This window comes from Syngnathus acus, chromosome 1 (genome assembly GCF_901709675.1).
Source record: "Syngnathus acus chromosome 1, fSynAcu1.2, whole genome shotgun sequence".
NCBI lineage: Eukaryota > Metazoa > Chordata > Actinopteri > Syngnathiformes > Syngnathidae > Syngnathus > Syngnathus acus.
This window is the reverse complement of record NC_051087.1, coordinates 8515326-8527755: the sequence shown is the minus strand read 5'-3', so window position 1 is coordinate 8527755 and position 12430 is coordinate 8515326. Positions and strand designations below refer to the sequence as shown.

The 12430-nt window shown below is 40.5% G+C and overlaps 1 protein-coding gene across 2 annotated transcripts; it reads left to right on the top strand.

Annotated features, from left to right (window-relative positions):
- The first annotated feature begins 3030 nt into the window (after positions 1 to 3030).
- Positions 3031 to 7489, top strand: LOC119127849 (fibroblast growth factor 20-like). Of its 2 annotated transcripts, none has more exons than XM_037260051.1 (3): positions 3031 to 3749; positions 4831 to 4934; positions 6398 to 7489. In XM_037260051.1, exons 1-3 carry the CDS (start codon positions 3446 to 3448, stop codon positions 6638 to 6640), a joined length of 651 nt encoding a protein of 216 aa, XP_037115946.1. In that variant the 5' UTR covers positions 3031 to 3445; the 3' UTR covers positions 6641 to 7489. The 2 variants fall into 2 exon arrangements, with proteins under 2 accessions (XP_037115946.1, XP_037115939.1); XM_037260044.1 differs by having other exon boundaries at positions 3037 to 3749; positions 6395 to 7489.
- The last annotated feature ends 4941 nt before the right edge of the window (positions 7490 to 12430 follow it).

Below are 12430 nucleotides of genomic sequence, written 5' to 3'. Positions count from 1 at the left end.
TAATTCATATCTCATAATCTCATAATCTCAAATGTCATTGATCAAATTACTTTTTTAAGTCGAAGCTCAAGACCCATTTGTTTAGATTGTAACTGTAAGCGAGGCCACTATATATACTCACTATAGACTCACTTCATCTGCTCCTTTTTGATTATTTTAATTTTATACGAATTTTACTGTTTTATTTTATTTGTGGAAGGCTTTTAATGTCCTGCAACATTTTTTACTTTTTTTAATAGCACTCTTGAATCGCGTTTTATGTTTTGTTTTATCTATTGTTGTTTTTATCCTATTGTAAAACACTTTGGGTACCAGTTGGCTATTAAAGGGGTATATAAATAAAATTTGATTGATTGATTGATTGGTTGATTGATTGACTTTCACCACAGATGATCTGTCAAACAAATGTCAAAGATCAATTGCCCATTAACGTCAGCAGATACATGCTGCATTAACACCACCCTGATTAGGCTTTTCTCATAGCTCAAAGAATAAAAATGAAGTTGAAGAGATCGCCATCTTCTCACACTGAAACAAGTTTCACCCAAAACTATGTAGTCCGATATGTTCACATTGAATTAAACACTTTACCAACAGTCTGATAGAAATTAATCATATTTTATACAGTGCACACGCAAACTCTTTTGCAATCATATAACTCATCACAGTAGGATTTGATATGTTTTCTGGGATGATCGGTAAACACCACCATGTATTTCATAAAATGATTTTAACCAACCCAGTGACCCTTAAAAGCGATAAATAAAAGTAATGCTGGGGTTGGGGTATGAATATCACGTCTTGTGCATATTAAAAAAAAAGATTAACTTTATATTGTAGATATTATGACAAAATCCTCCATCCACTGGAGTTCAGCTATACCAATCTGTGTGCAGCATTAACCTTTAGGCTATTTAGTTATTACCTTATCCAGATCAGTAATGTCTTTGTGTAGGAGGTTGCAGGTTAGGAGGAAAGGGGGGCTGGTACCCTGAGGGCCTCCTTCATCCACCTCCTACATACAGAAATAGTTCCTGCATGGTTGCCTTCACTTTGCCCCATCCCATTAAGGAAGCAGTACGTAAACAAAGAAATCATCTGGGATAGAGTCACGTGACCATGGGAATACTTCACTTTGCACCTCATGTGGAAATGTGCTGTTGTAGTTTGACGTCTTCATTGTGAACAGATCAATATCTAATATATCAGGATCGGATCAGCCTGGGGGCGACGCTGATCGATCCTTTGGGGGGTAAAGTTATTTTCTGGTCATAAATACTAATGAATCAGGGGAAGGCAAGCGGTAGGATGCACAGCATACATGGTACTTGGTATTTTAAATTTAAACATAGTCAAACATGCACATATGCAGCTTAAACCGAATAGCAACGTTGTCCCACAATGCTCCTGCCTTTTGTCTTTTGAAAGAAAGAGACGAGAATACAAAAATGATCTATTTAGTTATCACAGAGGCACACAAATATGGACACACACACACAAACACAAAGCCCGCGCTACCTCACCTTCAAGTCATTCATCAATGCAACTCCCTTGGGAGGGGGGCAGCTGCATGTGTGTGTATGGCCAACAAAATCAATGTAACATCGCTAGAACTTGGGCTTCTGGTTGAGACAAAACTACTTACAAAGTAGGTTTGCAAGGTTTGCCCTCAGTGGTCTCTCAAGATTTCAATAGAGTTGTGAATGAATGGATAGTGAAGCTCTGCTTTATTGTTGTGCAGCTGTCAATTGTTTTATAATGGTACATTTATTTCCTTCCTTTCTGTTAGACCAGGGGTGTCAAATTCATTTTTGTCGTGGGCCGCATTGTAGTCATAGTTTCCTGCGGAGGGCCATTATGACTGTCAACCCAAATAAATGTATGAACAGCTCATATTATATACAATGTAAGCTACAAAACAAACTTTCAAATCAGACTAGTTAAAACTTATTGTTTAAAAAGAAGATTTTTAAAAGTGAAGACAATTTGCAATTTTAGTAATGACATGAATTTGATGCAAATATGTCTTCGCAGGCCACATAAAATGATGTGGCGGGCCGTATCTGGCCCCCGGGCCTTGAGTTTGACACCTGTGTGTTAGACTATTTTAAAATTTGCTATTGTCCAGCATTTGGAATGATTAATACATACATTTGAGTGCTTTTTGTTACTGTATGTGTATTACTAGACAAGCCGTTGCCGTGGAGTTCAACAATCACCCCTATAGGTCTATCCAAACCTATTTTTTGACAGCACAGTAAGCTATATATAAAAAAAGAACTCATGCATTACTAATTCAAGTGTCATCTGTTGGGGTATTTTGGAGGTCTGCAGTTCAAACAGGTATTTCCCCACTCTAGCTTGTTTTCACCTGATCCTCTTACAAGATCTTCACCACTTTGAAGCTGTTACGTCTTTGATTCACCCTTTAAGACCACAATTAAGGATGTATGAGCTCTTCTTTGAACAGATCCCTGGAAAGATCAGTGACGGGATTGACAGTCAAGTGATGTCGTTTGCACAGGTGTACGGGCTGCTGTGTGTGTGTGTGAGAGAGTTTGCGCCTGTACGGGTCTTGTAAATGTGCTGCTGGCTTACATAAAACGCAGGGGCAATAAATCAGCAGCCGTCTGCGAAAATTACGCAAACAGGGGCTTTCCTTTTCCTCGTCGCTGCACCTGAGCCATTTCGATATGGGCCGGGGCGTGCATGGAGCGTAAATCGTTTTGGATAACCGCAAAATCACTTCATTTCATGCTCTTTGACACACGCACACGTTCTCGCAATATTTATTCTTCACACCGAGGTCGCTGCACTCGCAGAAGTGCACAACACCTCTTATAGGTTTAACAAGGATCCTCCGCCATGCCGGTGATAACGATTACCCCCCCAATAAAAAACATAAAGTCGTGTTGGTTCTGAAGTCCACGGAAAACGTCACTGGAACGTGAAAGTGCGCATCAGAAGTGCATGAATGGGACGGGTGAATGGGCTGTCTTTTAGGGGCAGTGCAGAAATGCACCATAAAGGAGGAGATCGGGGCTCATTTCCATAAAAGATCACCCCGGGCGAGTGTCTATACCCTGAGTGCATTATATAGCTACTGCTGCCTCTTGTGCTTTCAATTCTCTCGCTGGATAGGGCAGGAGACTGCGCATACATAAAAAGTAAGAAGTGAATTAAGGAGGAGGAAGTGAAAGAGAGAGAGAGCAAACCCTCCAACGTGCATCGGAGCAAAGAGGAGTATCCTGAGGAGAGGCAGTGCACTGCCGATGGTGATGATGATGATGATGCGCTGATAATCTGCAGCGCATACGGTTGTGCAAAGCGGGATGTCTGTATACATCCGCTTCACGAGGTGCTGATTAACTGCGCTGCAACTTTTACTTTTTGAACGGATCTCGACTTTGGGTCTTGTAAACCGGATCGGTTCGTTCGCACTGTGATGGGGGCAGCAGCTGAGGTTGGGATCTTCAACGGGTTTCTGGACAGCTTTGGTCCCGCGGGTGGCGCTCATTTCCTTCTCACCCCGGCGGGCGCGATGGAATACAACGCGGTGAGCGGACTCATGCAGCAAGAGCAGCAGGGGCACCTGATGTCCTCGGAACGCCTTTCCCGGAGCTTAGCGGACCTCAGCCACCTTAAGGGGATTCTGAGGCGGCGACAGCTCTACTGCAGAACCGGCTTCCACCTGGAGATACACCCCGATGGTACCGTGAGGGGCACCAGAGAGGACCACAGCAGATTCGGTTCGGAATGCATTATTGTCATTATTTTCTATTTCTTATATAATGGTAATATCTCGGAACGAAATTGAACTTTCACAGTGTTTTTGCGCACCACACAGAATAAGCTGGGGGGATATAGTGCCTGGCTCAAGGGCACAATGACAATAGCAGATTAACATCTCTACAACAATTTAGTTGCCTTTTTTTTTTATTCCGTCTTCAAGCGAGACATTCACTCTCCAGTTCCTTACAACTATCAGCTACTGCCATCCCACAAGTATCACCGTTTGTTTAGCTGCATATTATCACTATTGATGAGAGCGATTGATTTTAGCACTGGTTATAATGCATCACCTGCAACTTGGGATAACTTCATCTATGCTCTTTTGATAACGAGCAACATAAAGCTATTCAATTCTGAATGACAACAAAGCGTTTAACAATTTGCTATTTATCACGCTTGTGTTGGTGTAGAACTGCACTGCATCATGACTGGGTAGTGAAACCAAATTTTCTCTTTATTAATTAATTTTCTCTCTTTAGTGTCGCATGCACTGCAGTTCCACACCAATGCAACCATCCATCCATCCATTTTTTTATGCATATTGAAATACTTATATTGAGTTTTACCACTGTGACGACAGCTGCTCAAATATATCCGTCACTAATGGGCTTCCATAAGAGTCCTTTTATATCACAAGGCTGAATAATAGGCTCCACTAACTGTTTGACTAAAGCATAAGACAAGTATGTTGATACGAAATGTATTTAGTATGCTGAGAATGTACAGAGGGGTGTTTTGTTTACTCATAGATTGAAAGTTTTTCATTATGTCCTGGCTTATAAAGATGATCAAAAGCTTTATCATAAACATCAAAGTAGGCCGCGTAAAGATTTATTTTGCAGCTCTGAGGTAGTAACTCTTCTGGCACTTGTTTAATTCCTCCTGAGTTCTAAATGTGACTTCAAGCCAGAGGGCATTCCAGACTTAACTCGAACTTGACTTCATATTAAATTGACTGAAACTTAGCTTAGAGAGTATGTTGGTTGATTTTTCCTGTTGTACAGGTCTGTGTTTTGATGTATTGTAATGTGTGTGCAGGTATTTTGGAGTTTATCAGTTTGGCTGTGGGGCTGGTGAGCATCAGAGGTGTGGACAGTGGCCTATATCTCTCCATGAACAGCAAAGGGGAACTGTATGGATCGGTGAGTATATTGCATTTTAGGATAAGTTTCTAAGAATCAAATCCTGAGTGTTAACTCATTTACACTGAGTAGACGTACTATACAATATTTTTTTTTTATTACTAATTGGAGTAGCAGTAATCTTTTTGCACAACTTGCAACAAGAGTGAATAAAACTGCACCTCCTGTGCTTTACATCAAGAAAAATATTGTATATTTTAATTAGAAGATAACATTTTAATTATTTATTTAAGGATATGCTACTAGTATTTTAATTATTGGCTTTTCACATCTATGTACAGCTTTATCAAAGCTGTGGTTGTTGTGCAATGCTGAATTTATAAAGATGACTTGTGCGTCAATGAAATTGTTTCATGACATTCAAATTGAGAAAGGCATTTTAATTTTTGGAAAAAGTAAACACAAATTTACTTCAGCTGGAAAACCATCACCCTTCACTGATAAACCCCTAGAAGATAGTCACTTATTAACGATACACAATTCCCAACCAATGCATTTTTTAAGAGAGCTGACAAGAACTACAAGTGTAGTCTTCACTTAAGCCCGTCTGTAATTTTGTTGAGGAACCTATGATTAAGTCCATAAATCCACCATACCTGTTCTTATCCAAGCGGACCGGGTTCTCCTCTGGATAGTGAAGCCACTTGAACAGCTTCTCTGAGTTTCACATCAAGACAAAAGTAGAGACGTTGTAGAAAACCTGCAAAGTGCCATTCCATATGGTGGCCATATTGGATAGGGAAAGTTCACAATAATGGAAAGGGGCCGCTCAAATTGAAAAAAACAAAACCCACAGGTGCAGGTGATAGCTGGTGACCGCCTGCAGTCTCGCTGCTGCCACCAGCTACCAACAGGCCATCAACAGCATTTCTCTAGATGGTTTTGGTTCAGTTGGTAGAGTGGAATACCATGTGATCAAAAACGGGCTGTTTTGTTTTGCTTTTTGCTGCTGGTCTTGCTGGTGACAGCAGCTGGTGACACCAGGAAGATATGCACAAAAACGCACACACTAGTCTGTTGAAACAGCAGCAAAAGCAAAAGAAAACAGCCAAGATTTAAAAACATGACCCCTCAGTCCTACCTGCTTTACCAAGTGAGCCAAAGTCACCCAGCAAGGCCAACATGGCATTGTTGCCCCGCTGATATCTGGTGAAACCAGCAAGACCAGCTGGTCCCCAGCTCTCGCCATCTACTGGCTGGGCCCCAGTAACATACTGGGCCTACTGGGAGGCTGTGGCTCACTTCATAGTTCGTAATTTATTGTGCTCATCTAAAAACAGATATACATCTTAAGAAAGTATTTTTGACATCATTTTTCATTTTTATGGCTTAAATTTTGTGCCTTTCGAGGTGACTCAGCTAGCCAGGAGTGCGGCGCCTCAGCGATCTCATTGACTGCCCATTTACCAACTGTTGTTACATTCTAGCCTGCTGACCTTATTTTTTGTTTTGTTTTGCAGCAGAAGATATCAGCAGAAAGTGTTTTTCGGGAGCAATTTGAGGAGAACTGGTACAACACCTACTCATCCAACATCTACCGGCATGGAGAAAAAGGAGCATTTTACTTTGTCGCTTTGAACAAAGACGGTACAGCACGAGATGGAACAAGATCGAGGCGACATCAGAGATTCACACACTTTTTACCGAGACCTGTAGATCCAGACAGAGTACCAGAACTGTATAGGGATATACTTGGACAGAGTTGAGGCCTACCAAATGTGTGCCAGAAACCGAACTCAAAAGTGATCATGTGCATTTAATACTTCACCCCAGTTGCGGGGAATGTTCGATTCAAAAGGAATCGAACCAAATGCACCAGATCCAGACTCCCGATTGCTGGTATGTTGGAAGGATAGCGACCCTCTCTGAACAGTTTTTCAAGGGACTTTGACAGAATAAGCAGCAGGGAACGTCTGGGATAATGCAACAAAAACACACGTATATTATCTTGTTATTGGCATATGCAGTGGCGTCAGCAGCCAAGATGGATTTCCCCTAAGTCTCCATGCTACCTGCTTGTCCAAATCTGCATGTTTAAGTGAATGAAGGCGAGTTGAGATTAAACAAGCAGTTCTTTTTTTTCTGCTGCTTTTCTCTTTCATTGCAGGATCCTTTTTTTTTTTTTTCATGCTAAACACTACAAAGGCTGCTAAGTAAACCACGTCCAAAAAAATGTATGGCCCACTTTTCAGAATGGCTGGTTTACAGAAAAGGATCGTTTTATGCACTGGAAATCAGCCATGTTTGTGCTGTAGAAGGGAGCTGCAGCAATTTGAAAGGTCCTGTTTGCTGATGCACTGAAAATGAGAATGACTTCTTTGTGGTGGCTGTGTTCTGCGCCAAACTCTCATACTACGACCCAGTGAAGAAATTGTACTGTTCTCCTCGCTGCTTGCAGTCAAACGACGAGCACAGAATGGACATAAGGAATTCACAGACCTGTAGACAGATTGTATTCTTATTTATGAGGCTCTAAATCCTGGGACAAACAATATATTTATTTCCTATATTTATTTATTTTAAGAATATATTTTTACAGGTATGACAAAATAAAAAAAGATCATCTTTTTTCTGCTGTTTCAATGTGTGTGTCATTTCTGCATATTCTAAATGTATAGTTCTGCAATGAAAAGGATGTATCGGAAAGTTTAGTAAAATTAAATATTTTTCCTGCAAAAAATTCAAATTTAGTACATTTGCAACAATTAAATTAAACATTAAACTAAAATGTAACAGACGAACATGGTTTTCATGACTAAAACATTATTGTCAAATTGACAATGACAATTCATTTACTATGTGGTTGCCTTAATAAAGGTCACTAGAAAAAGGAGCTTCAATAAAATCATCACCATGTTGCGCTTTTCTTTTTTTATTATTTGGTTGCAACAGTAGACACAATTGAATCCTATCTGGTGACAAAAACACACCTATAAACTGTAACCGTGTTTATTATTGGAAACAAAGGGATTGTTATTTCATTTGCAGTCAAGTTCCTCTTTAAGAATGATGTCAGGTGGCAACAATAGAATAAAAAAAACAACGTTGGCAGGTGTCAAGACGTTTGGTTCAGTGAAGCCAAGCAGACGATGATAGACGTATTGAGGAGAAAAGGAAAAACAGAACATGAAGTCATCAGTGTGAAGAGACACTTTGCACTTCCACTGACATTCACCACAATTAACAAGTGACTGGCAGGCCGGATGCTGTGCAGCACGCTTTGATCCTCTCCCTCATCATTCCTTTATTTCTCTCTTCACCTGCCTACCGATAGGTGAGTCATCCCCTTTTCTTGAAACAACCCAGCAGAGCGAGCGCAGACATTCTTAAGAGGGATTGTGTCAGTAACGTCACAAAGTTGTTCAAAAATATCTTCAATGTCGAATGAAAAGTTTTTCTTCTCTGACTCACACAAAGTGTTTCAACTGATTTTGAACTCTACCACCTCCTAATGAGGAATTTCCTGATCTGAACCATCAACCAGGATCCATCCATCAAACCATTTTCTCGAGCGCGTGTCCTCAATAGTGTTGCTGGAGCTCAGAAGCAGGGTACAACCTGGAAGACAAATCTCGACAAACAAGTTATTTCAGCTCACATCTACACCTCTGAACAATTTAGTGTTCAGTGAACCTAAAATGCATGTTTTTGGAATGTGGGAGGAAGTTGGAGTACCCATGCAGAGATAACCCACACAAGTGAGAACTTGCAAACTCCACACAGGAAGGCCCAAGAAGAGGCAGACGTGTAACCACAAGGCACTATGCTACCCCACTTTATTTCATAATTCTGATCATTCTGATCCATTAGAAGTAAATATCTACTCATCTGAGGCTTCTTGGTTAATCGTGTGTCTTGATAATATGTGAGTAAGGTTTCTGCTTTGTTAAAGGGTCGTAATCTTTGAAGGGTTAATGAAGATGTTGACAAGAATATGTACCAATTGACTTAGCTGACCTACGATTTTGTATATCACAATGTATAACGTGTTCAGAGATTTGGAATGTTTTAAATATTACTCAAAAAGGATGAGGATGTGAAAAACTGATGTTGGAAAAGGTATCATCTTGAAATTCGTGACAGGCGCGCTCTAATTTGGTCTTTCACCACAACTATCTCGGCCTTTTGAATCAGATTTCATTTAAAAGGAATGAAGAACAACCTTTGATGTAAAAGCAACCTTTAGAAGCAGCATTGTGTCTAGTTAAGAAAAAACTGAGATTGGATATAATCCCCTCATAGGGGTTCACAGTGTGTGGTGAGAGCACCTCAGAAAGAAGCCTGAGTACCAGCATGTGTGTGTTGCTGTTTAAACCAGGACAGATAGAGCGAGGAAGGAATAGCTTGAAGGTTTGTAAGCAAAAAGTGGCTTTGTGAGAGGCAGAGTTACCAACGGTAACGCTGCATGTGGGTTCCAAGTGTTGCAGCCTGTCATAGTGCAATCTTCCTTTGAAATGTGTGTGTGTGATTCAGAGTGTATGTGATCTATGAATCTGTGTGAAGGTGAGCCAGGGGTTCTCCTGACCAGAGGCATGTCTGACTGATGTGTGAGGGCTTGTGTGGGTGTGTGCGCACACGCATGTGTGTGAGCGTGTCGTGCCCCGCCTCTTATCCGATTTTTTTCTCTGTGGGGTTTTCCATCATATGTGTCCTCTATCACAGATTTTCACTTATTTTGGATCGGGCTGGAACAAACAATGTAGTCCAGTTTTTTGGCTTCTTTTCCATACCTGAGCGATGTCATATTCCTGTAGGCTCACTGTACGCGGTCCTGGACACAGGACATTTAAAGTAGGTAGCAGATTATATTTTGACCAAATTTAAACACAAACCTGCCTAGTTTGCTTCAAGAATGGAAAAACTGTAAGCCAAGTTGCCACTACCACACTGTGCCTGAGATGGCTGAGGGGTTTTGTTTTTGTCAAAAGGCAGGCAGGTGTGGAGGTGATCCCTGCTGGTAGGTAGCTCCAGAAAGCAGAGCCCACAGAGGCCATCTTCCTGCGGTCGACATCACACGCGCTGTCATTCATCGCCTCTCTGTGCGTGAGATTAATGGTGCGAGTGACTCAGCTGTGGTGAATTCAGACAAAACAAATCTCTTGCCCAACGCTCACAACAGATATACAGCTTTTGACTAACAAATGATTCCACCTCTCATGACTCCTGAGAGACCCAAGAGTGGCAGTGCTCACACCTTTAGACACACCCAATATATATTTGAAAGCTATCAAAGAATTCCAAAATCCAAAAATATAAACATTATGGATCAGTTCTATGCAACTTTTAAAACTGAATGTCCCTTAAGTTGGGCATTTCTGGATTTTCTGAAAAAAGGTTCATTTGTTTTGAATGTGCATGAAAAACTAATGAATGTTTGCAATAAATCAACAAGGCAAGAACATTTTGAATAGCTCAAACAACATTACCGCCAGTCACTAGTTGATGAACGTCTTCATCAAGCCGTCAGCTATTAAAAGTTAGCCCATTTTATAGGTAAATGTAATTTCCATTAGATGGGTGGGGGCGGTGTCAATAATGTTGAGTATGTGTTAAATAAATATTGTAAATGTCTAAGTCAGTGAAGAGAGGTCTAAACGTCTTTTGGATGCTCTTAAACACTCAACGGATCCTTATTTTATTAATGGCACTCGTTTTATTGTCACTTGGCACACATTCTTTCTCTCGCTCTCTCTCTCTTCACTCTCTCTCCCTGGGTGGAAGTAATTAAAGCAAGTGAAGCTAAATTGAAGTGTATTGAACTCTTCTCTCGCACGCTCCCACTCTGTCAATAGATCACCCGCCAAGCTATATCGACCTCAAGCAAAGACTGCAAAACACTCTTCTCTGCTGTGTCTGCATGAGTGTGTATGTTGGGGGGGGTAAAGATTTGTGCAGGACAATTTTCACGACAGTAATTTCCTCACCGCTCTGCCTCGTGTCTTTATCTTGTGGGAGGTGTCATGATTTTTCAACCGAATAAAAGCATTGCACTTCCACATGTATCACTAGATTAACGGATCAATGGAACAGCATTCCGTGGTCATCTGTGTGCCTGCACAATCCATATGGTGGAGCTCGAGCAGTCATCATAAACACCCAGTGCAACCTCAGGTGACTGCACTGCGCCAGCCCATTTACTGATGCGCAACAAGAACAAACATGAGAGCTGCGCTGCAGTGGAATTAGCAGGGGAGAAGGAAAGAATAGGGTTTTATTGAATATTCATCAGGAATTCCCCTGAAGGTCTTGACATGACAAATGTCTCTCCAACATGCCAAATGGCAAAGGAGAAGAACGCGTCTGCTGTTGTCGAAATGCCGTTTTCCTTGACTTGATGTGAATTCAATCGGAGTTGAATTGATTATTTCCCTTTGGGGATCAATACTAACAGGGTTTGCTGACTCAGGTCCCCCGCTGTGATTTGACTGAGACCCTTTGGACCATTTTCTACGAAATGTTATGTTAATTCAGATAGCACAAGGGATTCTTAGGGGCCACCCGAAAAGGAATATATAATTAAAAGCCCATTTTATTTCTCCTTCTTACAACATCTACACTTATACTGTGTAGTTGTGTAGAATGAGGACTGTGATATTGTCAAGTTACAAGAGTCTTGACAGCATTATCACTAGTAACAACAGTTTTTGCATTGTTCATGAGAAAGACCTACACAAACTAAAATGACCTTTGTTTTTTTGTTATCCATCAGATTTATGACAAATAAAGACCCGCCATAATATTAGGACTTGAAACATTCCAACTTGCTGTATATTCAGTGTGACCGTTGAAATTGTTTTCTTAAGATAACACAACAAATAGTAGAGCGCAGTTCTGCAAAATGGAGGTTTGAATAAAGCATGGTGGTTCATTCCACCATGCTTTATTAAAAAAAAAAATCAAAGTATACAGGTGCAACAGGTAATAAATAAGGGAACCAATAATGATAACAAAATAAGGGTGGTTATTGTGCCTGGCGGAGAAACGTTCGTGACAAAAAAATGAAAAATAAAATAAAAAGATGGAATTTTATGAAGATTATTATGTCAGTGTGACAGCTGAAGCCTCGCACCTGAAAGACTTTTTTTCACGTTCATGCTTTTTACTCTGAATTGAATGGGCCAGAAAATAAGAATGGCAATATTTGCATGGGGAATATTGGGTACTATTATTCGTATTTTGTAGTTTTAATATATTGTCCGTTCGAAAATGAAGATCGGAATTTATAGGTTCATTGTTGTTAATGTTATGGAAATTGGAGCATGCAGATTTTTTTTTACTTGACGGTCGTAGTGAAAGTAGTGTCCCTGTGTTTGAGATTAAATTCTGCATTTTCTGTTTGTGTTGTGGCAATCCCCGAACAAATAGAGGTGCAATGCAGGCAAAATAAAATCAGCAGTTGCAATAGTGTTCTGTCATTGTCATGACATGCATAATTCTACTCTACACAACTTTTAGCAAAAAAAACGAGCACTTGGGAATACCTATTTGAAATGGCA